The sequence below is a fragment of the Chiloscyllium punctatum genome, chromosome 21 (genome assembly GCF_047496795.1).
Source record: "Chiloscyllium punctatum isolate Juve2018m chromosome 21, sChiPun1.3, whole genome shotgun sequence".
Taxonomy (NCBI): domain Eukaryota; kingdom Metazoa; phylum Chordata; class Chondrichthyes; order Orectolobiformes; family Hemiscylliidae; genus Chiloscyllium; species Chiloscyllium punctatum.
This window is the reverse complement of record NC_092759.1, coordinates 19,315,540-19,342,482: the sequence shown is the minus strand read 5'-3', so window position 1 is coordinate 19,342,482 and position 26,943 is coordinate 19,315,540. Positions and strand designations below refer to the sequence as shown.

The following is a 26,943-nucleotide window of genomic DNA, read 5'->3' as shown; positions in this document are numbered from 1 at the left end:
TTCAGGTCCATTGTTCCCTGAAGGTCGATAAGAGAGGTCAAGAAGGCATAGGAAATGTTATCTTTCATCGGACCGGGTAGTGAGTACAAGAGTTGGCAGGTCATCTTACAGTTGTATAGGTCTTTGGTTCAGCCACATTTAGTATACTGTGTACAGTTCTGGTCACCACATTAGAGGAGAAAGTGAGGACTGCAGATGCTGGAGATCAGAGCTGAAAATGTGTTGCTGGAAAAGCGCAGCAGGTCAGGCAGCATCCAAGGAGCAGGAGAATCGACGTTTCGGGCAGAAACCCTTCTTCAGGATTCTCCTGTTCCTTGGATGCTGCCTGACCTGCTGCGCTTTTCCAGCAACACATTTTCAGCTCTGGTCACCACATTACCAAAAGGAAAATGGGAAGCCTTCCGAAATGAGATAACAAGAATCCAGAGAAAGTATATTCCTGTCAGGGTGAAAGGGAAGGCTGGTAGGTATAGGGAATGCTGGATGACTAAAGAAATTGAGGGTTTGGTTAAGAAAAAGAAGGAAGCATACGTCAGGTATAGACAGGATAGATCGAGTGAACCCTTAGAAGAGTATAAAGGCAGTAGGAGTATACTTAAGAGGGAAATCAGGAGGGCAAAAAGGGGACATGAGATAGCTTTGGCAAATAGAGTTAAGGAGAATCCAAAGGGTTTTACAAATATATTAAGGACAAAAGGGTAACGAGGGAGAGAATAGGGCCCCTCAAAGATCAGCAAGGTGGCCTTTGTGTGGAGCCACAGAAAATGGGGGAGATACTAAATGAATATTTTGCATCAGTATTTACTGTGGAAAAGGATATGGAAGATATAGACTGGAGGGAAATAGATGGTGAGATCTTGCAAAATGTCCAGATTACAGAGGAGGAAGTGCTGGATGTCTTGAAACGGTTAAAGGTGGATAAATCCCCAGGACCTGATCAGGTGTACCTGAGAACTCTGTGGGAAACTAGAGAAGTGATTGCTGGGCCTCTTGCTGAGATATTTGTATCATCGATAGTCACAGGTGAGGTGCCGGAAGACTGGAGGTTGGCTAACATGGTGCCACTGTTTAAGAAAGGTGGTAAGGACAAGCCAGGGAACTATAGACCAGTGAGCCTGACCTCAGTTAGGACAAGTTGTTGGAGGGAATCCTGAGGGACAGGATGTACATGTATTTGGAAAAGCATGGACTGATGAGGGATAGTCAACATGGCTTTGTGTGTGGGAAATCATGTCTCACAAACTTGATTGAGTTTTTTGAAGAAGTAACAAAGAAGATTGATGAGGGCAGAGCAGTAGATGTGATCTATATGGACTTCAGTAAAGCGTTCGACAAGGTTCCCCATGGGAGACTGATTAGCAAGGTTAGATCTCATGGAATACAGGGAGAACTAGCCATTTGGATACAGAACTGGCTCAAAGGTAGAAGACAGAGGGTGGTAGTGGAGGGTTGTTTTTTCAGACTGGAGGCCTGTGACCAGTGGAGTGCCACAAGGATCAGTGCTGAGTCCTCTACTTTTTGTCATTTACATAAATGATTTGGATGCAAGCATAAGAGGTACAGTTAGTAAGTTTGCAGATGACACAAAAATTGGAGGTGTAGTGGACAGTGAAGAGGGTTACCTCAGATTACCACAGGCTCAGGACCAGATGGGCCAATGGGCTGAGAAATGGCAGATGGAGTTTAATTCAGATAAATGCGAGGTGCTACATTTTGGGAAAGCAAATCTTAGCAGGACATTTACACTTAATGGGAAGGTCCTGGGGAGTGTTGCTGAACAAAGAGACCTTGGAGTGCAGGTTCATAGCTCCTTGAAAGTGGAGTCACAGGTAGATAGGAAAATGAAAGCGGCGTTTGGTATGCTTTCCTTTATTGGTCAGAGTATTGAGTACAGGATATTGGTTAGGCCACTGTTGGAATATTGCGTGCAATTCTGGTCTCCTTCCTACCGGAAAGATGTTGTGAAACTTGAAAGGGTTCAGAAAAGACTTACAAGGATGTTACCAGGGTTGGAGGATCTGAGCTACAGGGTGATGCTGAACAGGCTGGGGCTGTTTTCCCTGGAGCGTCGGAGGCTGAGGGTTGATCTTATAGAGGTTTACATAATTATGAGGGACATGGATAGGATAAATAGGCAAAGTCTTTTCCCTGGGGTTGGGGAGTCCAGAACTGGAGGGCATAGGTTTAGGGTGAGCGGGGAAAGATATAAAAGAGACCTAAGGGGCAACTTTTTCATGCAGAGAGTGATGCGTGTATGGAATGAGCTACCAAAGGAAGTGGTGGAGGCTGGTACAATTGCAACATTTAAGAGGCATTTGGATGGGTATATGAATAGGAAGGGTTTGGAGGGATATGGGCTGGGTGCTGGCAGGTGGGACTAGATTGGGTCGGGATATCTGGTCGGCATGGACGGGTTGGACCGAAGGGTCTGTTTCCATGCTGTACATCTCTATGACTCTATGTGGATGCTTTGGAGAGGGCGCAGGGGAGGTTCACCAGGATGTGCTTGGTATGGAGGGTGCTAGCTATGAGGAGAGGTCGAGTAGATTAGGATTATTTTCCTTGGAAAGACGGAGGTTGAGGGGGGAACCTGACTGAGGCCTATAAAACCATGAGAGGTGTAGACAGGGTGGAGAGCAAGTAACCTTCTCCCAGAGTGGGGGAATCAATTACTAGGGGTCAGAGTTTAAGGTGAGAGGGGAAAGGTTTGGGGAGATATACGTGGAAAGTTCTTTACACAGAGGGTGGTGGGTGCCAGCGGAGGTGGTAGAGGTGGGCACGGTAGTGTTATTTGCATGAATGGGCAGGGAGCAGGGGGATACAGACCCTTGGAAAATTGACGGCAAGTTTAGATTGAGGATCGGGATTGGCTTGATGGGTCGAAGGGCCTGTTCCTGGGCTGGAATGTTCTTTGTTCCTTCAGTACTGACCCAGTCTCTGTGTTAACACCTTCAATACTGACCCAGTCTGTCAATGTTTAACCCCTTCAGTACTGACCCAGTCTGTGTTAACACCTTCAGTACTGATCCAGTCTCTGTGTTAACACCTTCAATACTGACCCAGTCTGTCAGTGTATAACCCCTTTAGTACTGACCCTGTCACTCAGTGGTTAACCCGTTTTATAGTCTGTATTGTGTTGTGACGGGCCTGTGTTTTATAGTCTGTGTTGGGATGGGTGGCCTGTGTTTCATATGCTGCATCGTGATGGGCCTGAGTTTTATAGTCTGTGTTGGGATAGGCCTGTGTTTTATAGTCTGCATTGGGACAGATCTGTGTTTTATAGTTTGCATTGGGACGGGTCTGTGTTTATAGTCTGCATTGGGACGGGCCTGTTTTATCATCTACATTGGGATGGGCCTGTGTTTTATAGTCTGTGTTGTGATCGGCCTGCATTGGGATGAGCATGTGTTTTTTAGTCTGCATTGTGATGGGCCAGTGTTTTATAGTCTGTGTTGGGACGGGCCTGTATTTTATAGTCTGCATTGGGACGGGCCTGTGTTTTACAATCTGTGTTGTGACGGGCCTGTGGTTTATTGTCTGCATTGTGATGGGCCTGTGTTTCATACACTGCATTGTGATGGGCCTGTGTTTTATAGTCTGTGTTGGGGGCGGGCCTGTGTTTTATAGTCTGTGTTGGGATGGGCCTGTATTTATAGTCTGCATTGGGACGGGCCTATGTTTTATAGTCTGCATTGTGATGGGTGGCCTGTGTTTCATACGCTGCATCGTGATGGGCCTGTGTTTTATAGTCTGTGTTGGGATAGGCCTGTGTTTTATAGTCTGCATTGGGACAGATCTGTGGTTTATAGTCTGCATTGGGACGGGCCTGTGTTTTATAGTCGGTGTTGTGATAGGCCTGTGTTTTATAGTCTGCATTGGGACGGGCCTGTGTTTTATAGTCTGCATTGGGGTGGGCCTGTGTTTTATACTCTGTGCTGGGGTGAGCTTGTGTTTTATAGTCTGTGTTGTGACAGGCCTGTGTTTTATAGTCTGTGTTGCGATAGGCCTGTTTCATAGTCTGCATTGGGACAGATCTGTTTTATTGTCTGTGTTGTGACAGGCCAGTGTTTTATAGTCTGTGTTGTGACAGGCCTGTGTTGGGATGGGCCTGTGTTTCATACTCTGCATTGTGATGGGCCTGTGTTTTATAGTCTGCATTGGGACAGATCTGTGGTTTATAGTCTGCATTGGGACGGGCCTGTGTTTTATAGTCGGTGTTGTGATAGGCCTGTGTTTTATAGTCTGCATTGGGACGGGCCTGTGTTTTATAGTCTGCATTGGGGTGGGCCTGTGTTTTATACTCTGTGCTGGGGTGAGCTTGTGTTTTATAGTCTGTGTTGTGACAGGCCTGTGTTTTATAGTCTGTGTTGCGATAGGCCTGTTTCATAGTCTGCATTGGGACAGATCTGTTTTATTGTCTGTGTTGTGACAGGCCAGTGTTTTATAGTCTGTGTTGTGACAGGCCTGTGTTGGGATGGGCCTGTGTTTCATACTCTGCATTGTGATGGGCCTGTGTTTTATAGTCTGCATTGGGACGGGCCTGTGTTTTATAGTCAGTGTTACCTAGTCTGTGTTGGGAAGGATGTGTTTTATAATCTGCGTTGTGATGGGCCTGTGTTTTATAGTTGGCATTGTGATGGGCCTGTGTTTTATAGTTGGCATTATGATGGGCCTGTGTTTTATAGTCTGCGTTGGGCTGGGCCATTGTTTTATAGTCTACATTGGGACAGGCCTGTATTTTATAGTCTGCATTGGGGCAGGCCTGTGTTTCATAGTCTGTGTTGTGACGGGCCTGTGTTTTATAGTCTGTGTTGGGACAGGCCTGTGTTTCATAGTCTGGATTTTATTGAGCCTGTGTTTTATAGTTAGTGTTATGATCGGATTGTGTTTTATAGCCTGTTGGGAAGGACCTGTGTTTTATAGTTGATGTTATGATGGGCCTGTATTTTATAGTCTGCGCTGGGACTGGCCTGTGTTTTATAGTCAGTGTTGTGACAGGCCTGTGTTTTATAGTCTGCATTGGAATGGGCCTGTGTTTTATAGTCTGCATTGCAATAGGTCTGTATTTTATAATCTGCGTTTTGATGGACCTGTGTTTTATAGTCTGTGTTGTGACAAGACTGTTTTATTGTCTGCGTTGGGACAGGCCTGTGTTCTATAATCTGCCTTGTGATGGGCCTGTTTTTTATAGTCTGTGTTGGGACGGAGCTGTGTTTTATTGTCTGTGCTATGACGGGCCTGTGATTTATAGTCTGCATTGGGATGGGCCTGTGTTTGAAAGGGCTTGTGTTTTAGAGTCGGTGTTGTGACGGGCCTGTGTTTTATCATCTGTGTTGTGATGGGCCTATATTTTATAGTCTGCATTGGGACGGGCCTGTGTTTTATCATCTGTGTTGGGATGTGGCTGTGTTTTATAGCCTGCATTAGGACGGGCCTGTGTTTTATCGTCTGTGTTGTTATAGGCCTGTGCTTTATAGTCTGTGTTGTGACAGCCTTGTGTTTTATAGTCTGCGTTGGGATGGGCCTATCTTTTATCTTATATGTTGTGACAGACCTGTGTTTTATAGTCTGTATTTTGATAGGTGTGTGGTTTATAGTCTGAATTGGGATGGGCCTGTGTTTTATAGTCGGTGTTGTGATGGGCCTGTGTTTTACAGACTGTGTTGTGATGGACCTGTGTTTTATAGTCTGCACTGGGATGGGCCTGTGTTGAGCTGGATCTGTGTTTTATCATCTATGTTGTGATGTGCCTGTAATTTATAGTCTGTACTGGGATGGGCCGGTGTTTTATAGTCTGTGCTGTGATGGGCCTGCTTTGCCGTAGTATTTGTAGGGACCTTCAAGGGAGCTCGAGGAATGTGAGTAGTGATGACGTTGAAGAGAAGTTGAGGACAGTGGGGCCCTCTGCCTGGAGCAGGGAGGGTTGCAGTTAGTGAGATTGAGGCCCAGTGTCAGACATGAACTCATGTCCTGGATAGCACGGGTAAAGAGATTAGGAATCAGAAATGATTGAATTACTAATTTGAACTAAGACCCTATCCAGGTGTTCATTTATCAACACTGAAAAGATTAATGAATTTGATTAATTAACTTATTCATTTGTACCAGACAGTGGGCTGAAGGGCCTGTTTCTGTGCTGTCTGATTGTAGGATTTGTGAGTGATTAAGTAGATCTAAGATGAAGTATCTTATGCATCATAAAGCTACTTTAAAGAAACCTAAATTTTTAATTTGGCCCTGGCATGTGTGTAATTTATTGCCTTGTCCCGAGTTGCCCCCTTGAGAAGGTGGGGGTGAGCTGCCTTCTTGACCCACTGCAGTCCATGTGCTGGAGGGTAGACCCACAATGTCCCTGAGGGAGGGAATCCCAGGATTCTGACCCAGCCACACTGAGCGAACGGTGATATATTTCCAAGTCAGGATGGTGAGGGGCTCGGAGGGGAACTTGCAGGGGGTGGGGTTCCCATGTATCTGCTGCCCCTTGTCCTTCTGAATGGAAGTGGCCGTGGATTTGGAAGGTGCTGCCTGAGGATCTTTGGTGAGTTTCTGCAGTGCATCTTGTAGATGGTACACACTGCTGTTACTGAGTGTCGGTGGGTAAGGGAGGGAGGGGATGTTTGTGGGTGTGGGGCCAATCAAGCGGGGGCTGCTTTGTCCCTGGATGGTGTCGAGCTTCTTGAGTGTTGTTGGAGCTGCCCCCATTCAGGGGCAAGTGGGGAGTATTCCCTCACCCTCCTGACTTGTACCTTGTAGATGGTGGGACAGGCTTTGGGGGGAGTCAGGAGGGGAGTTACTGACCGCAGGATTCCCAGCCTCTGCCCTGCTCCTGTAGACACTAAGTTGATGTGGGGTTGTTGTCCTGACTGGTTTGGGAGGGGTCTGACTTTTCTGGGTGACTCAAGACTGAGAAAGAGAGAGGTTTACAATCAGGAAGGGAACCCGAGGGTTATGGGTGGAAAAGGCAGGGGACTGCAGAGGAGGATGATCAGATCAGACGTGATACTATTGAATGGTGGGGCAGACTGAATGGCCTCCTGTCAGTCTTACTGACAGAGTAACAGAAGGTGTGCGTTGTGCAGCCCTGCATTTTTGCAGTTTGGTTTTTACATTGAGGATTGTAACCAACCCAGGCAGAAAAGCAGCAGAGAAGGTACAAAAGGAGATCTCAGACTGAGAGTCAACAGGAAATTCACAGTCACATGAGAGAAATCTGAACTGCACTGCCTCCCTGTGCCACATACAGGAAATGCGGTTTTCTCATTTGAGAAAGGCAGCTCCATATTTCTGGTGGATTTGTTAAGAGAGAAATATATGTCCTCAGAGAGAGCCCGTCCTTAAATTTCTCCCTATCTGGGGCAATACAGTGGCTCAGTGGTTAGCACCGCAGCCTCACCCCCTACACCCATCCCTATCTCTGTAACCCCCTCCAGCCCCACCCTATCCCCGTAACCCCCGTCCAGACCCTACACCCCCTCCCTATCTCTGTAACCCCCTCTAGCCCCTCCTTATCTCTGTAACCCCCTCCTGCCCTTCCCTATCTGTGACCCCCTCCATGTCGATACTGTGCTGGTTTCCTCTGTAGTCGGTGATCTGTTGGAGGGTCAGTGATGTATGTTCCTCTTGTCCCCCGGTCACTGCAGCCTGGGATCTGGGGCCTGCGTGTGTTTGAACACAATGCTGTCTGAAGGAATTGATCATGGTTAAGTGTGATTTAATAAAAGCTGCAAATTGGCCAGCAGCTTCTCTGCCTGAACCGACCAATCAGACGAAGCTGTTTCGCACACTGCTCCTTCCTTGGGTATAAATCAGATTCCGCCCCCCCCCACCCCAAGCTGCGGACTGACTAAACAATTCACACTGACAGGGTCCTCTCCCTCTGAGGATACATCTCAGCGCTGTCACTGACACACGCCGTTGGGAGTTAGAAACATCGAATCCTCACAGTGTGGGAAGAGGCCCTTCGACCCAACAAGTCCAAACCAACTTTCTGAAAAGTATCCCACCCAGACCCATTCCCTTCCCCTCCCCCATTGCTTTACGTTTCGCACGGCCAATCCACCCTAACGTACACATCCCTGGACAATATGGGACAATTTCCCATGGCCAATCCACCCTAACCTGCACATCCCTGGATTGTGGGAGGAAACCGGAGCACCTGGAGTTTGCACAGATACAGGGAGAATGTGCAAACTCCCACACAGACAGTTGTCAGAGGGTGGAATTGAACTCAGGTTCCTGGTGCCAGGAGGCAGCAGTGCTAACCACTGAGCCACCGTGCCACCCTTAGTGTTGGTGTAGTTGGAGTGTTGGTGTCACACCCAGTTATCCCTGTGTACAATTACTCACACCCTCACACACAGTCTCATACATCTGCTCACACCAATACCCATGACTCACACACTCATACCTTCATGCACACTTTGGGAAGGTGTGGGGAGCTCCCTCCTTGAACCACTGCAGCCTGGGTTAGAGGGATGGTTTGATTTAGATGTTGATTTTTCTCAATTCCTGCCGCAGGACTGAGGTAGGAAGAGGACAAGCTGAGCTCTCAGCAAGTTACCAGCACTCATTCCCAGCTTTGTTTACACAGCTACTGGCTTACACACAGTGTCTCTGTGAGTGTGTGTTGGTGAGAGTGTGTGTGTATGTGTGAAAGTGTGTGTGAGTGAGTTTGTGTGTGTGTCTCCATTTGAGTTTGACAATATCTGTGTGTGTGAGAGGTCATGGGAATTCTGGTCTCCTTCCTATGGGAAAGATGCTGGGGTGGGTGGGGGCCTGTTTGTGTGTGGGGGGGGTGGGGGCCTGTTTGCGTGGGGGGGGGGGGGTGTGTGGGTGTGTCTGTGGGGTCTGTGTGCGTGTGGGGGTGTCTATGTGGTCTGTGTGCGTGTGGGGGTGTCTATGTGGTCTGTGTGCGTGTGGGGGTGTCTATGTGGTCTGTGTGCGTGTGGGGGTGTCTATGTGGTCTGTGTGCGTGTGGGGGTGTCTATGTGGTCTGTGTGCGTGTGGGGGTGTCTATGTGGTCTGTGTGCGTGTGGGGGTGTCTATGTGGTCTGTGTGCGTGTGGGGGTGTCTATGTGGTCTGTGTGCGTGTGGGGGTGTCTATGTGGTCTGTGTGCGTGTGGGGGTGTCTATGTGGTCTGTGTGCGTGTGGGGGTGTCTATGTGGTCTGTGTGCGTGTGGGGGTGTCTATGTGGTCTGTGTGCGTGTGGGGGTGTCTATGTGGTCTGTGTGCGTGTGGGGGTGTCTATGTGGTCTGTGTGCGTGTGGGGGTGTCTATGTGGTCTGTGTGCGTGTGGGGGTGTCTATGTGGTCTGTGTGCGTGTGGGGGTGTCTATGTGGTCTGTGTGCGTGTGGGGGTGTCTATGTGGTCTGTGTGCGTGTGGGGGTGTCTATGTGGTCTGTGTGCGTGTGGGGGTGTCTATGTGGTCTGTGTGCGTGTGGGGGTGTCTATGTGGTCTGTGTGCGTGTGGGGGTGTCTATGTGGTCTGTGTGCGTGTGGGGGTGTCTGTGTGGTCTGTGTGCGTGTGGGGGTGTCTGTGGGGTGTGTGTGCGTGGGGGGGTGTCTGTGGGGTGTGTGTGTGTGGGGGGGTGTCTGTGGGGTGTGTGTGTGTGGGGTGTGTGGTCTGTGTGTGTGGGTGTGTCTGTGGTGGGGGGTGTGTGTGTGTGGGGTGTGTGTGTGTGGGGGTGTGTGGTCTGTGTGTGGGGTGTGTGTGTGGGGTGTGTGGTCTGTGTGTGTGGGGTCTGTGGGGGTTGTGTGTGTGGTCTGTGGGGGTTGTGTGTGTGTGGGTGTGTGTGTGGGTGTGTGTGTCTGTGGTGGGGTGTGTGTGTGTGGGGGGTGTGTGGTCTGTGTCTGTGTGGGGGGTCTGTGGGGGGGGTGTGTGTGTGTGGGGGGTCTGTGGGGGGGGTGTGTGTGTGTGGGGTGTGTGGTCTGTGTGTGTGTGTGTGTGTGTGTGGTCTGTGGGGGTTGTGTGTGTGGTCTGTGGGGGTTGTGTGTGTGTGTGTGTCTGTGGTGGGGTGTGTGTGTGTGTGTGGTCTGTGGGGGGGGGGGGTGTGTGTCTCTCTGACGGTGCTGTGCCCTTGTCCCTTTCCCAGGTAACATGGCGTACAGTTTCGAGGTGGTGGACCGTGCTCACTGCAGGCTCCTCCTGGACCAGCTGAACGAGCAGAGGCTGCGGGGCAGGTTCTGCGACGTGACCATCGTGGTGCAGGACAGCAAGTTCAAGGCGCACAAGAACATCCTGGCGGCGTTCAGCTGCTACTTCCGGGAGCGCCTGTCCGGGCCTGTCCCGGGGGCCGGCTCCAGCCCTGACCCTGACCCCGGGCCCGGGCCTGGGCCTGGGCCCCGCGGGGCCGAGCCCGTGTTGGAGCTCCGCGAGATCAGGGCCGAGGTGTTCGCCAAGATCCTCAACTTCATCTACAGCTCGCGGGTGGTGATCGAGCGGCTGGAGGAGGCGGACGCGCTGGCCAGCGCGGGTCACCGCCTGGGCATCCACTTCCTCAAGGAGCTGCTGCGGCCTTCTCCTCCTCCTCCCGCCGCCGCCGCCCGCTCACCGTCCCCCGGCCCGCGGAAGGCCCGAGCCGCCGCCGCCGCCCCGACAGACCCCGGAGATCCCTCGCCTGGGCCCCGCTTGGCCATCGACCTGACCGGGCCCTGTCCCCGCCGGGGGGCGGACGCTGCTGCTGCCGCCGCCCCCCCCCACGGCCCCTCGGGGCGGAGCGGGGAGCCCACCGACGGTGCCGCCCGGGGCCTCCTCACCCTCAGCGCCGTCGCGGTCAGAGGCCTCGGCTTCGAGGTGGAGCCGCCCCGAGGCCCCGCCGCCTCCTCCTCCTCCTCCTCCTCACCCTCACCGCCTCCTCCTCCTCCCGGTGAGGCCGAGCGGCGGGACACCCCCGAGCTCAGCTGCAGGCACTGCCTCAGGCCCTTCGTCCACCTCAAGAGGCTGCGGAGCCACCAGACGGTGTGCGCGCGGGGGGCGGAGCGGGAGCCGGAGCCGGAGCCGCCCGGGCCCCGGGGAAACGGCGGGAAGAGCCGGCGGAGGGATACACCGCCGGGCGGCGAGGGGGACGACCACGTGGTGAAGGTGGTGGACGGTCACGTGCTGTATTCCTGCGCGGTCTGCGAACGCTCTTACGTCACGCTGTCCAGCCTCAAGCGCCACGCCAACGTGCACTCGTGGCGCCGCCGGTACCCGTGCCGCTTCTGCGACAAGGTCTTCGCCCTGGCCGAGTACCGCACCAAACACGAGGTGTGGCACACCGGGGAGCGGCGCTACCAGTGCATCTTCTGCTGGGAGGCCTTCGTCACCTACTACAACCTGAAGACCCACCAGAAATCCTTCCACGGGGTCGACCCGGGGCTCACCATCAGCCAGAAAACTCCCAACGGCGGCTACAAACCCAAACTCAACGCCTTCAAGCTCTACCGCCTGCTCCCCATGAGGAGCCACAAGAGGCCGTACAAGACGTACAGCCACTCCGCCCCTCAGCCTGTCGCCATGGAGACGGCCACGCCCACCGTCTCCGTGGAGACAGCCCCTCCCACCGCCTCCGTGGAGACTCCTCCTACCGTCCTCGTGGAGACAGCCCCGCCCACAGTCTCCATGGAGACTCCTCCTACCGTCCTCGTGGAGACAGCCCCGCCCACAGTCTCCATGGAGACTCCACCTACCGTCCTCGTGGAGACAGCCCCGCCCACCGTCTCCATGGAGACTCTTCCTCCCACCGTCCTCGTGGAGACAGCCCCGCCCACAGTCTCCGTGGAGACAGCTCCTCCCACCATCCTCGTGGAGACAGCCCCTCCCACTGTCCTCGTGGAGACGGCCCCTCCCACCGTCTCCATGGAGACAGCCCCTCCCACTGTCCTGGTGGAGACGGCCCCTCCCACCGTCTCCATGGAGACTCCTCCTCCAGCCATCCCTGTGGATACAGCCCCTCCCACCGTCCCCATGGAGACGACCCCCTCAGCCGTTTCCACGGAGACGCACGCCCACCCGCCCAGCTCAGTGTCCCCCACCGCACTCCCCTCCTCCCGGCTGACCTCCCTCTGCCCTGAAGGCAGTACCGCCTCCAGCCAGAGGGAGCCATCGTCCCTCCACCAGCGGCCCCTCCGACCCTTCCTCGGCCCCGAGGGGGTGACCCCGGGGCACTCGGTCATCACGTACGGGGGCCCCCCACCCCCGTCCTCCTCCTCCTCCTCCTCCTCTTCGGTGATTGTGGCACTACCATCCACCGTCCCCCACCGTGGGCAGTCCACCGTCATCGCCTACAACGGCAAGTGCCCCCCGGAGCACCACGGGCCTGGCACTGTCACCACGGAGAGACCGGCGAGCGGTCGGAGCCCACCAATCCACCGCGACCCTTCGCCCACCAGCGCCCGCCAGAGCCAGAAGGAACCGCGGGGGTCGAAGGTCAACAGGCAGGCGGGTGGCGCCGGCGAGGGGAGGACCATGACCTACGTGGCGAAGCCGGCGTGCCCGGGCACCGCCAACGAGAGTCGGTCAGCGCCACTCTGCTGCATCACCGTCCGCATCGGGGAGGAGGCGTTCGTCAAACGGAGAATCTCGGAGTCTGACCTCATCCGGGACGAGGGAGGGGCGAGCTGCACCGAGGGGGCGGAGGGAGAGCACCAGCCGAGGGTGAGGAGGAGGAGGCGGAGAAGGCGGAGGCGGAGGAGTGACGGTTACTCCCTCGGCCAAGACTCCGAGGACGAAGACAGCGACCGGGAGGACAACCTCTGGAGGCCATACTACTCCTACAAGCCCAAGAGGCGGGCGCCGGGCTCTCTCCACAGGCCACGCAGGGTGGGATGGCACCGCCGGCTACGTTACCGTCCCCCTCCCCCCGGGACGCCCCCCCCGGCGTGCCCTCCTCCCCCTCCCTCAGCGACAGAGGGCACCCACCACCAATGCAAGGTGCCCGGGGATGGAGACCTCCCAGCCGTGCCCGGGATCCCACGGGAGGGGCTGTGGCCCCCATCCCCACGGGGCCCAGCCGACACCGACGGTGACCCCTCTCCTCGTGCGAATGGCAGGAGGACACTTGCCGGGCGCCACCTGGGAAACCGCCTGGCGAAGACAGACCCCTCCGCCCCGGCGGGTGGTGGGAGCCGACCTCTAGGGGAGGGGGAGGAGGGGGCTGGAACGTCAAGGCCGGACCTGCGAACGAGACTGCCGACGATCGGTGTGGATCCAGACGCCGCGGTTAGCTGCCCGTCACCTCGGGAAGTGACGGTAGCGCAGCCAGCACACGGGGAAGGGAAGAGGACCGCGGAGCCGCGAGGGGGAGAGAGCGTCATGGACGCCCGTGGCCGGCTTTTAGCGCCGACGTGCCCCGCCCCAGCTGATTGGGAGCCCCTCCGGGACACGGGGATGGCCAGCAAGAACCGGTTGGTGCAGGACGGCACTGGTCCGGCACATCGGACACTGGTGCCGGAGGACGGTGAGTCCCGGGCCTTGGGCACCCTGGATACCGGGGGTCCCTACCCCCCACCCACAGATGAGCCCGTGCCATGAGGGTGGGGGTAGTTCCCCCGGCAACAGCAGGCCTGGAGCAGAGGCGTTGGTGCCGCAGGAAGGGAGCCACCACCTCCACACCCTGGAGCCGGCAGAGTGCAGACGGGCAGGCACCGGGCCAGAGTTCCCGCTCCAGGAATACCCCATCCCCCTGCTGACCAATGGGAACTGCTGCCCACACAGCAAGATCCCGTGCCCGGAGCGGGCAAAGCCAGCCGAGGGAGGACTGAGCAAGGTGACCTTCTACCAGGACCCCTACCCGCTGATGTACGGGCACCAGCTGCTGACCAGCACCTACCCGTACCCCTTCACCCACGTCTCCCCGCTCCCCCTCGCCCTCAACATGGTCATCCGGGACAACAAGGCCCAGCATTTGCCCCTCCTGCAGAGGATGTTCGTCTACCCTAGCCCCTGCCTTGGTGACACCACCCCCCTGGGCACCGGGGAGAGTGGGGGCTGTGACGAGGCAGGGGGGCGGGAACTGGTCACTGGGCAGAAGGACGCCTCGTTATACTGAGGTACCCGACTCTCCCCCGCAAACCTTGCCTCTCCCTGGGCCGGGTGGGGGGGTGGTCTTCGTTCACTCAGTGTTGGATCTTCCTCAGTGACATGGCAGATGAGGGGATGGGGGAGGGGGAATTGGGAGAGGTCACACCCTCGGGTTGGCCATTTTGGGAATGGTCAGGGAATATGTCAGTCTCTTTCCCGCTCGACAGAAGGCCCACTCCTTACATCCCTCCCCCACCCACCCGCCATCTTTCCCCTCGTTAGTGGAGATGCTAACGGCATCGTCCGTGCTCTGTTAGAGGTGGAGGGGGGAGATGTTTCCAAGGGTGATCCCGGTCAGGAGAGAGTTTGTAACTGTCGCCCGTGCGTTCTCACCGTGTCGAGATGTAACATTCACCAAATGTCAACAGAACAGGAGGAGCTTCTGGTTGGAGACAGAGAGGGAGAGAGGGAAGGAGAGAAAGAGGGAGAGGGAGGTCGGAGATAGATGATCATCTGATAGGGTGTCCAAGATTTGGTCAGTGATTCAGTAGGTCTCGGTGGATTTAACAGGCCTCAGGCCACACTTTGGGGCATTGGCAAGTTGTCAATAGGTGACTCTGCACCTATAAGTGAATCGCCCACTTAACCCTCGCCCTCCCCCTCCCCCAAAATATAACATGGCCTCAAGGAAACCGAAACACCATAAATAGAAAGTGGGCCATACCGCCAGTGCTTCATCCAGAGGCTCACTGATGATGTTACCGAGTCTGGTGACGAAACGTCTGAAAACAAACCTTCCAGCTCAGCGAGCAAACCTACATCCAGAACATGGCCGCCAAATATTGCCCAGTAACGGTCAGTGTGAGACAATTGTGGGGTCAGACCAGGGAGTGTCCTATTGCGTCCAAGTGCAGTGACTCTCAATGCAGCCAGAGAGTGAACCTGTGACCCTGCCCCCCACCCCCCCCCCCCACCCACCCCCTTCCCCACCCCATGGCCAATGTCTGCCCGGTGTGAGCATGCCCCATGGTGCAGGGTATTTAGGAGATGGAGCTTGGGTCCAGCTGTTATTGTTGTGGGTCTACGTGGGGCCTGGTAAATAGAAACCACCTTAAAACAAATATACAGAATTGATCCACACAAACTCTTCAATTTACAGGGATCCACGGTACAACAGCACTGGGAGGGGTGCTGGGAGCAGGCACTGGGTGGATGCACTGGGCACTGGATGGAGGCACTGGGAGTGGGCACTGGGTGGAGGCACTGGGCACTGGGTGGAGGCACTGGGAGTGGGCACTGGGAACTGGGAGTGGGTACTGGGAGCAAGCACTGGGTGGAGACTCTGGGCACTGGTGGAGGCACTCGGTAATGGGAACGTGCACCAGTTGGAGGCAATAGGACTTTGCACTGGGAGTGGGCACTGGGTGGATGCACTGGGAGTGGGGCACTGGGTGGAGACTGGGCACTGGGAGCAGGCACTGGGTGGAGGCACTGAGGGGGACACTGAGTGCTGACTGTACACATGGCCTCCCTCCTGCCAGCCTCTGAGGGTACACAATGATGACAAGCAGCAAGAGGCCATTCAGCCCCAGTGACCTCACTCTGCCATCCAATCAGATTGTAGCTGACCTTCTCTCTCTCTCTCTCTCTCTCTCTCTCTCTCACACACACACACACACACCCTCACTCTCTCACACTGTCTCTCTGACACACTCTGTCACACTCTCTAACGCGCACACATCTTAACACACACTCACACTCTCAGTTCAAGTACAAAGTACAAACCTAAGCAACTGGTCACTAGGGACAGGGAACACTTTTAAAAGGCAATTCAATAACAGAGATCTGTAACACTGTCCAGCCACTACACCCCTTCCAACCACTCCCTATCTCTGTAACCCCCTCCAGCCCCTACACCCCCTCCCTATCTCTGTAACCCCCTACACCCCCTCCCTATCTCTGTAACCCCCTCCAGACCCTACATCCCCTCCCTATCTCTGTAACCTCCTCCAGCCCCTACACCCCCTCCCTATCTCTGTAACCTCCTCCAGCCCCTACACCCCCTCCCTATCTCTGTAACCCCCTCCAGTCCCTACACCCCCTCCCTATCTCTGTAACCCCCTCCAGCCCCTACACCCCCTCCCTATCTCTGTAACCCCCTACACCCCCTCCCTATCTCTGTAACCCCCTCCAGACCCTACATCCCCTCCCTATCTCTGTAACCTCCTCCAGCCCCTACACCCCCTCCCTATCTCTGTAACCCCCTCCAGCCCCTACACCCCCTCCCTATCTCTGTAACCCCCTACACCCCCTCCCTATCTCTGTAACCCCCTCCAGACCCTACATCCCCTCCCTATCTCTGTAACCTCCTCCAGCCCCTACACCCCCTCCCTATCTCTGTAACCCCCTACACCCCCTCCCTATCTCTGTAACCCCCTCCAGACCCTACACCCCCTCCCTATCTCTGTAACCCCCTCTAGCCCCTACACCCCCTCCCTATCTCTGTAACCCCCTCCAGCCCCTACACCCCCTCCCTATCTCTGTAACCCCCTCCTGCCCCTACACCCCCTCCCTATCTCTGTAACCCCCTCCTGCCCCTACACCCCCTCCCTATCTCTGTAACCCCCTACACCCCCTCCCTATCTCTGTAACCCCCTCCAGACCCTACATCCCCTCCATATCTCTGTAACCTCCTCCAGCCCCTACACCCCCTTCCTATCTCTGTGACCCCCTCCAGCCCCTACACCCCCTCCCTATCTCTGTAACCCCCTCCTGCCCCTACACCCCCTCCCTATCTCTGTAACCCCCTCCAGCCCCTACACCCCCTCCCTATCTCTGTAACCCCCTACACCCCCTCCCTATCTCTGTAACCCCCTCCAGCCCCTACACCCCCTCCCTATCTCTGTAACCCCCTCCAGCCCCTACACCCCCTCCCTATCTCTGTAACCCCCTCTAGCCCCTACACCCCCTCCCTATCTCTGTAACCCCCTCCGGCCCCTACACCCCCTCCCTATCTCTGTAACCCCCTACACCTCCTCCCTATCTCTGTAACCCCCTCCAGATCCTACATCCCCTCCCTATCTCTGTAACCCCCTCCAGCCCCTACACCCCCTCCCTATCTCTGTAACCCCCTACACCTCCTCCCTATCTCTGTAACCCCCTCCAGATCCTACATCCCCTCCCTATCTCTGTAACCCCCTCCAGCCCCTACACCCCCTCCCTATCTCTGTAACCCCCTACACCTCCTCCCTATCTCTGTAACCCCCTCCAGCCCCTACACCCCCTCCCTATCTCTGTAACCCCCTCCAGCCCCTACACCCCCTCCCTATCTCTGTAACCCCCTCCAGCCCCTACACCCCCTCCCTATCTCTGTAACCCCCTCCAGCCCCTACACCCCCTCCCTATCTCTGTAACCCCCTCCAGCCCCTACACCCCCTCCCTATCTCTGTAAACCCCTCCAGCCCCTACACCCCCTCCCTATCTCTGTAACCCCCTCCAGCCCCTACACCCCCTCCCTATCTCTGTAACCCCCTCCAGCCCCTACACCCCCTCCCTATCTCTGTAAACCCCTCCAGCCCCTACACCCCCTCCCTATCTCTGTAACCCCCTCCAGCCCCTACACCCCCTCCCTATCTCTGTAACCCCCTCCAGCCCCTACACCCCCTCCCTATCTCTGTAACCCCCTCCAGCCCCTACACCCCCTCCCTATCTCTGTAACCCCCTCCAGCCCCTACACCCCCTCCCTATCTCTGTAACCCCCTCCAGACCCTGATCCAATCCTGTCATTATTTCTCCTTTCCTCTCCATATTTCTTTCTCCCTCTCTCTCTTCCGTTCCTCCCATTGTCTCCGTTCCTCCCCCCTCTTGCTGTCTGTCCCTCCCTCCCTCTCTCACGCTCCCCTCCTGTCCTCCTCCCTCCCTCTCTCTCCCCCCTCCCTCTCTCGCCCCATCCCCCTCCCTCCTTCCTTCTCTCCCCCTGCCCCAGTTAGGAGCTGTTCCCAATCTCTCTCTCTCGGAGCTATGTTTGAAGTGAGTTGGAGTCAGGCCTCTATCTTCTGTTTGTACTCAGGTGACTCATACTTTCCTTCATCAGCAATTAGCTGTCTCCAGGCCGTCTCTATCTCTCTCTCTCTCTCTGACACACTGACTCCCTCTCACATTCACACACACACACACACTCTTGCTCACTCACTCACTCACTCTCCCTCTCAAAAAATCTATCTCACACTTTGTCTCTTTCACACTGCCATTCACACATTTACACGTTTTTACAGGTTCTAACTCTAGTATAAACTCCTCTCATGTACACACATTCTCGTATACACACACATATATACACACTCTCTCATGTACACACGCTCTCGTACACACACACTCACTCATATATACACTGTCTCATGTACACACGCTCTCGTACACACACACTCACTCATATATACACTGTCTCATGTACACACACTCTCATGCACACACACTCACTCATATATACACTGTCTCATGTACACACACTCTCATACACACACACACACTCATATATACACTGTCTCATGTACACACACTCTCATACACACACACACTCATATATACACTGTCTCATGTACACACGCTCTCGTACACACACACTCACTAATATATACACTGTCTCATGTACACACACTCTCATACACACATACTCACTAATATATACACTGTCTCATGTACACACACTCATATATACACTGTCTCATGTACACACGCTCTCGTACACACACACTCACTCATATATACACTGTCTCATGTACACACACTCTCATACACACACACTCACTCATATACACACTGACTCATGTACACGCTCTCGTACACACACACTCACTCATATACACACTGTCTCATGTACACACGCTCTCGTACACACACACTCACTAATATATACACTGTCTCATGTACACACGCTCTCGTACACACACACTCACTCATATATACACTGTCTCATGTACACACGCTCTCATACACACACACACACTCATACATACACTGTCTCATGTACACACACTCACTCATATATACACTGTCTCATATACACACACTCTCATACACACACACACACTCATATATACACTGTCTCATGTACACACGCTCTCGTACACGCACACACACTCATACATACACTGTCTCATGTACACACACTCATACACACACACTCACTCATATATACACTGTCTCATGTACACACACTCTCATACACACACACACACTCATATATACACTGTCTCATGTACACACGCTCTCGTACACACACACTCACTAATATATACACTGTCTCATGTACACACGCTCTCGTACACACACACACACTCATATATACACTGTCTCATGTACACACGCTCTCGTACACACACACACACTCATATATACACTGTCTCATGTACACACACTCTCATACACACACACTCACTCATATATACACTGTCTCATGTACACACGCTCTCGTACACACACACTCACTAATATATACACTGTCTCATGTACACACACTCTCATACACACACACTCACTAATATATACACTGTCTCATGTACACACGCTCTCGTACACACACACTCACTAATATATACACTGTCTCATGTACACACGCTCTCGTACACACACACACACTCATATATACACTGTCTCATGTACACACGCTCTCGTACACACACACACACTCATATACACTGTCTCATGTACACACACTCTCATACACACACACTCACTCATATATACACTGTCTCATGTACACACGCTCTCGTACACACACACTCACTAATATATACACTGTCTCATGTACACACGCTCTCGTACACACACACTCACTAATATATACACTGTCTCATGTACACACGCTCTCGTACACACACACACACTCATATATACACTGTATCATGTACACACGCTCTCGTACACACACACTCACTAATATATACACTGTCTCATGTACACACGCTCTCGTACACACACACTCACTAATATATACACTGTCTCATGTACACACACTCTCGTACACACACACTCACTCATATATACACTGTCTCATGTACACACACTCTCATACACACACACACACTCATATATACACTGTCTCATGTACACACACTCTCGTACACACACTCACTCATATATACACTGTCTCATGTACACACGCTCTCGTACACACACACACACTCATATATACACTGTCTCATGTACACACACTCATATATACACTGTCTCATGTACACACGCTCTCGTACACACACACTCACTCATATATACACTGTCTCATGTACACACGCTCTCGTACACACACTCACTCATATACACACTCTCTCATGTACACACGCTCTCGTACACACACACTCACTCATATATACACACTGACTCATGTACACGCTCTCGTACACACACACACTCATATATACACTGTCTCATGTACACACGCTCTCGTACACACACTCACTCATATACACACTGACTCATGTACACGCTCTCGTACACACACACTCACTCATATACACACTCTCTCATGTACACGCTCTCGTACACACACACTCACTCATATACACACTCTCTCATGTACACGCTCTCGTACACGCACACTCACTCATATACACACTCTCTCATGTACACGCTCTCGTACACACACACTCACTCATATACACACTCTCTCATGTACACGCTCTCGTACACGCACACACACTCATATATACATGCTCTCATGCACACACACACACTCATATGTGGATACTCTCTGGTACTCCCTCTGTAACACATGCTGTCACTTTCCCTTCTCACGTGTGCTATCTCTCACACACACACGCTGACACACACTCGTTTTAGCTCTCCCCCTCTCCATCACCCCAGGCTACAGGTTACTGAGATTAAGTCATAGCCACCACCCGCCCCCTCCCTCTGAGGCAGATTGTGGGATCTTGCTGTGCATGAACCTGCCTGCTGCAGTACAACAACGTGGACCTGTGTGGCCGCCTCAGTACAGCTGAGTCCGAGACATGCAGGTTCTCCTCCCGGGCAGCCTGGGATCCCGAGCGGCGGGCAATTCGACCACCAGAGGCATCACAGTGGGGCTCTGTTGTGCCCAGGGCTGAGCACTTTCTGTAGGGCCCGGTGGGGAATGTGAGGTAACGGTTCTCGCGGGGCGTTGGACAGCAGCAAGCCTGCATTTGTGTAGCGCCATTGGTTGGAAGTTAGAAAACATGAATCACCCCTCTCTCTCCGTCCCTATAGACCCGACACACTCCCTGTCTCTCTCACAACAATTAGACACTTTATTTCAACCTTTCAAAAGGAGCTTGAGTCAAATGCAGAACAAAAAAGAGCTGGAGAAAATAATGAAACTTATTTTTCTAAGGGCAAAGTGGAATTGTTGAGGAGATATTAAATGAAAGAGAGAAATTACAAAGGGAACAGGAATAAAGGAACCCAAGCATTTCCCATTTTTATTTTTCTACGTATCATGTATATAATAAAGTTGTTTCAGAGTTTATTTTTGTAGTTTAGCGGAGGGTAGGGTGATCATCCTGATGTTCAAAGGAACTTCTTGCTGTGACACTCGGCGCAGTTAGATTTTTTCACTGGGGAAAGGCTGGTGTTGGGGGTGTTCCAGGATAAACCAGGAGAGAAACTTCAGCAGACACAGTCCTAGATCCCTGTACCCACACTCACTGACTCAACCCAAAACCCACTCAGTGACCAAGGGGGAGCGGGACTGAGAGGCACTTACTCACATTCTGTGCTGGCGACAGGGATGGTGTAGAGAGAGCTTTACTCTGTATCTAACCCCGTGCTGTCCCTGTCCTGGGAGGGTTTGATGGTTGAACAGTGTAGAGGGAGCTTTACCCTGTATCTAACCCCGAGCTGTCCCTGTCCTGAGAGTGTTTGATGGGGGACAGTGTAGAGGGAGCTTTACTCTGTATCTAACCCCGTGCTGTCCCTGTCCTGGGAGTGTTTGATGGGGGACAGTGTAGAGGGAGCTTTACCCTGTATCTAACCCCGTGCTGTCCCTGTCCCTGGGAGTGTTTGATGGGGGACAGTGTACATGGAACTTTACTCTGTATCTAACCCCGTGCTGTCCCTGTCCTGGGAGGGTTTGATGGGGGATAGTGTACATGGAGCTTTACTCTGTATCGAACCCCATGCTGTCCCTGTCCCTGGGAGTGTTTGATGGTTGAACAGTGTAGAGGGAGCTTTACCCTGTATCTAACCCCGAGCTGTCCCTGTCCATGTCCCTGGGAGTGTTTGATGGGGGGGGTCAGTGTAGAGGGAGCTTTACCCTGTATCTAACCCGGTGCTGTCCCTGTCCTGGGAGGGTTTGGGGGGTGGGGTGAGTGGGTCTCTAACCAAGGTGGATCTTTGCTCTGTTGGACAGCAAGTTGAGTGGATGGGGAAGGCTCCTCTGTGATTGGTTGATGAGTGTAACATTGCGACCAGCTGTTTGGGAGAGCTAGCTCGTTGGATTGTGGGTGTATCCCCTCTCACCAATCCCGAAGTGGGGATCCTGGCACTGGGCGCTCTCGAGAGCCCAGCGAATCCATCCCCAGTCCCAGCCCTGACATTCCACTGCCCAATGACCATCCCTTTCTCTCTCCCTCCCTCCCCTATGGTCCGGTTCATGTAACCCATCCCTGTTTCTCTGACAGCCTTTTGATTCCACACTCAGTCACAGGACCAGAGAGAGGCTACCAGAGTGTCAGCTCTCTCTCTCTCTCTCTGTCTGTCTCTCTATTGGAGCGTTTGTGTTCGTGATCAGAATGAGGGTTCGCTCAGTCCACTCTCATCATTTATCTGTGTCTCGTGTTCAGTGGGATGCTTTGTTGGGCATTATGGATGTAGAACTTTCTTTTAAAGTCGTGATCATTTGCAATGCTGACCAGTAGGAGCTAGGCCCTTGTGTTTCAACCAGTAGCTACTTCTGGGGCAGTTTACTGCTCCCTTCTGCTGGGTTACTGAGATCTGGACAGTGTAGAGGGAGCTTTACTCTGTATCTAACCCCGTGCTGTTGTTGGTCCCTGCGATTGTTTGATGGGACAGTGTAGAGGAGCTTTACTCTGTCTCTAACCCTGTGCTATCCCTGTCCTGGGAGAGTGTGATTGAGGGGACACTGTAGAGGGAGCTTTACCCTGTACCTAACCCCATGGGGCCCCTGTCCTGGGAGAGTGTGATTGGGAGGACAGTGTAGAGGGAGCTTACCCTGTACCTAACCCTATGGGGCCCCTGTCCTGGGAGAGTGTGATTGGGGGGACGGTGTAGAGGGAGCTTTACCCTGTACCTAACCCCATGGGGCCCCTGTCCTGGGAGAGTGTGATTGGGGGGACGGTGTAGAGGGAGCTTTACCCTGTACCTGACCCCATGGGGCCCCTGTCCTGGGAGAGTGTGATTGGGGGGACGGTGTAGAGGGAGCTTTACCCTGTACCTAATCCCATGGGGCCCCTGTCCTGGGAGAGTGTGATTGGGGGGACAGTGTAGAGGGAGCTTTACCCTGTCCTGGGAGAGTGTGATTGGGGGGACAGTGTAGAGAGGGCTTTACCCTGTCCTGGGAGAGTGTGATTGGGGGGACTGTGTAGAGGAGCTTTACCCTGTCCTGGGAGAGTGTGATTGGGGGGGACAGTGTAGAGGGAGCTTTACCCTGTCCTGGGAGAGTGTGATGGGTGGTACTGATGATTCTAGCCCATAGAAAGCTGAGGCATGGCGGTGAAGCTGGTTTCAGTTTGAGCCTGGGAGGTTATCTTCCCTGATGTGTGTGTTTGTGTGTGCGAGAATGTGGGTGTATGTGTGCGTGCACGTGTGTGTGTGTGTGAATCTATGTGTGCATGAATCTATGTGTACGTATGTGTGTCTGTGAGTGTGCGTGTGTGTGTGCGCGCATGCGCGCGTGTGTGTGTGTGAGACTGTGTGTGTGAGAATGTGTGCGTGTCTGTGTGCGCGAGGCTGTGTGTGTGCATGAGGCTGTGTACGTGTGTGTGTATGTGTGTGTGTGAGGCTGTGTACGTGTGTGTGTATGTGTGTGTGTGAGGCTGTGTGTGTCTGTGTGCGTGTGTGTGTGGGTGGGTGTGTGTGTGTGTGTCTGTGTGCGTGTGTGTGTGGGTGGGTGTATTTGTGTGTGTGTGGGTGGGTGTATGTGTGTGTGTGTGTCCAGTGAGGTGCAGGCTGGGATTGGGTTAGCCATGGGAGGTGCAGAGTTACAGGGTACGGGGCTAGGTCTGGCTGGAATGCTGTTCAGAGGGTCGATACAGACTCAGTGGGCTGAATGGCCTGCTATTGCTGGTCTGTTTTATGGAACTGCTCCACGCCAGCTTGGGGGTGGGGAGGGGGGAACTGCTGACCAAGGGGTGTTCCCGGGTGAATATTTTGACTGCCCCACCCCCACCCCTCGCCTCCCCATGGGGAGAGGGATGGGGGGATGGGGGGGGCAGTTGTGTCTGGGTTCGAGCTGCAGGACACACTCAGTCACCCCTCTCTTCCTGAGCAGTCTCACTCCTCTCTCTCTATTCCAACAGCAGACTATTCGGCCCATCTACTCCGTGCTGATGTTCCTGCAGCACACCCTCACAGCCTGGCCTCACACCCTCTTCATGAGCCCGGATCCCCCTACACCCTTTTCTCTGTTTTCCACCAGACCTCCACTCCCTATGGAGCAAGTCCCACATTCCGCCACATACTCTCTCCGCCCCCACCTCTCTCCCCCCCCCCCCACTCTCTCCCCCCCCCCACTCTCTCCCCCCCCCACTCTCTCCCCCCCCCCACTCTCTCTCCCCGCCCCACTCTCTCTCCGCCCCCACTCTCTCTCCGCCCCCACTCCTCTCTCCCCCCCCACTCTCTCTCCCCCCCCACTCTCTCTCCCCCCCCACTCTCTCTCCGCCCCCACTCTCTCTCCCCCCCCACTCTCTCTCCCCCCCCACTCTCTCCCCCCCCCACTCTCTCTCCCCCCCCCACTCTCTCACCCCCCCCACTCTCTCTCCCCCCCACTCTCTCTTCCCCCCCCCACTCTCTCTTCCCCCCCCACTCTCTCTCCACCCCCCACTCTCTCTCCCCCACTCTCTTCCCCACCCCACTCTCTTCCCCACCCCACTCTCTTCCCCACCCCACTCTCTTCCCCACCCCACTCTCTTCCCCACCCCACTCTCTTCCCCAACCCACTCTCTTCCCCAACCCACTCTCTTCCCCAACCCACTCTCTTCCCCAACCCACACTCGTCCCCCCCTCTCTCCCCCCCCCCCCACTCTACACCCCCCCCCACACTCTCTCCCCCCCACTCTCTCTCCCCCCCACTCTCTCTCCCCCCCACTCTCTCTCCCCCCCACTCTCTTACCCCAATAGTCTCTCCCCCGTGACTCTCTCCCCCCCACTTTCTCCCCCCTCTCTCCGCTCCACTCTCACCCCCACTCTCCCCCCCCCACTCTCTTCCCCCCCCCACTCTCTTCCCCCCCCCCCACACCTCCCCCCCCCCACTCCTCCCCCCCCCACTCTCATCCCCCCCACCACACTCATCCCCCCCCCCACAACCCCTCTTCCCCCCCCCACCTCTTCCCCCCCACTCTCTTCCCCCCCCCACTCTCTTCCCCCCCCCACTCTCTTCCCCAACCCACTCTCTTCCCCCCCCCACTCTCTTCCCCCCCCCACTCTCTACCCCCCCCACTCTCTTCCCCCCCCCCCACTCTCTTCCCCCCCCCCCACTCTCTTCCCCCCCCCCACTCTCTTCCCCCCCCCCACTCTCTTCCCCCCCCCACTCTCTTCCCCCCCCACTCTCTTCCCCCCCCCCACTCTCTTCCCCCCCCACTCTCTTCCCCCCCCCACTCTCTTCCCCCCCCCACCTCTTCCCCCCTCTCTCCCCCACCCCACTCTCTTCCCCACCCCACTCTCTTCCCCACCCCACACTCTTCCCCCCCCACACTCTTCCCCCCCCACACACTTCCCCCCCACACACTTCCCCCCCACACACTTCCCCCCCACACACTTCCCCCCCCACTCTTCCCCCCCTCCACTCTCTCCCCCCCATACTCTCTCCCCGTGACTCTTTCCCCCCCACTCTCTTCCCCACCCCCCACTCTCTTCCCCCCCCACTCTCTTCCCCCCCCCACTCTCTTCCCCCCCACTCTCTTCCCCCCCCACTCTCTTCCCCCCCACTCTCTTCCCGCCCCCCACTCTCTTCCCGCCCCACTCTCTTCCCGCCCCCACTCTCTTTCCCCCCCCCACTCTCTTCCCCCCCCACTCTCTTCCCCCCCCCACTCTCTTCCCCCCCCCACTCTCTTCCCCACCCCACTCTCTTCCCCACCCCACTCTCTTCCCCACCCCACTCTCTTCCCCACCCCACTCTCTTCCCCCACCCCACTCTCTTCCCCAACCCACACTCTTCCCCCCCCCACACTCTTCCCCCCCCACACTCTTCCCCCCCCCACACTCTTCCCCCCCCCACACTCTTCCCCCCCCCACACTCTTCCCCCCCCCCACACTCTTCCCCCCCCCACACTCTTCCCCCCCCCACACTCTTCCCCCCCCCCACACTCTCCCCCCCCCACACTCTCCCCCCCAAACTCTCACCCCCCACACTCTTCCCCCCCCACACTCTTCCCCCCCCCACACTCTTCCCCCCCACACTCTTCCCCCCCACACTCTTCCCCCCCCACACTCTTCCCCCCCCACACTCTTCCCCCCCCACTCTCTTCCCCCCCCACTCTCTCTCTCCCCCACTCTCTCTTTCTCTCCCCCACTCTCCCCGCCTCCCAGTCTTTCCCCCTCCCCCCCCACTCTCTTTCCCCCCCCCACTCTCTTTTCCCCCCACCCCACTCTCTTTCCCCCCTCCCCACTCTCTCTCTCCCCACTCTCTCTCTCTCCCCCACTCTCCCCGCCTCCCAGTCTTTCCCCCTCCCCCCCTCCCCCCCACTCTCTCCCCCCTTCCCCCCCTCTCTCTCCCCTCCTTCCCTCCCGGCTC

General features: G+C 55.1%; 1 protein-coding gene across 3 annotated transcripts in view; it reads left to right on the top strand.

Annotated features, from left to right (window-relative positions):
- LOC140492640 (uncharacterized) overlaps positions 1-13,682 on the top strand; it is a 66,136-nt gene extending 52,454 nt beyond the window's left edge. For all 3 annotated transcript variants that reach the window (XM_072591668.1, XM_072591669.1, XM_072591670.1), the window contains exon 2: positions 10,093-13,682. In XM_072591668.1, coding sequence (XP_072447769.1) covers positions 10,093-13,511 — 3,419 coding nt within the window. In that variant the 3' untranslated portion in view covers positions 13,512-13,682. The remainder of the gene's footprint in view (positions 1-10,092) is intronic.
- Positions 13,683-26,943: the final 13,261 nt, after the last annotated feature.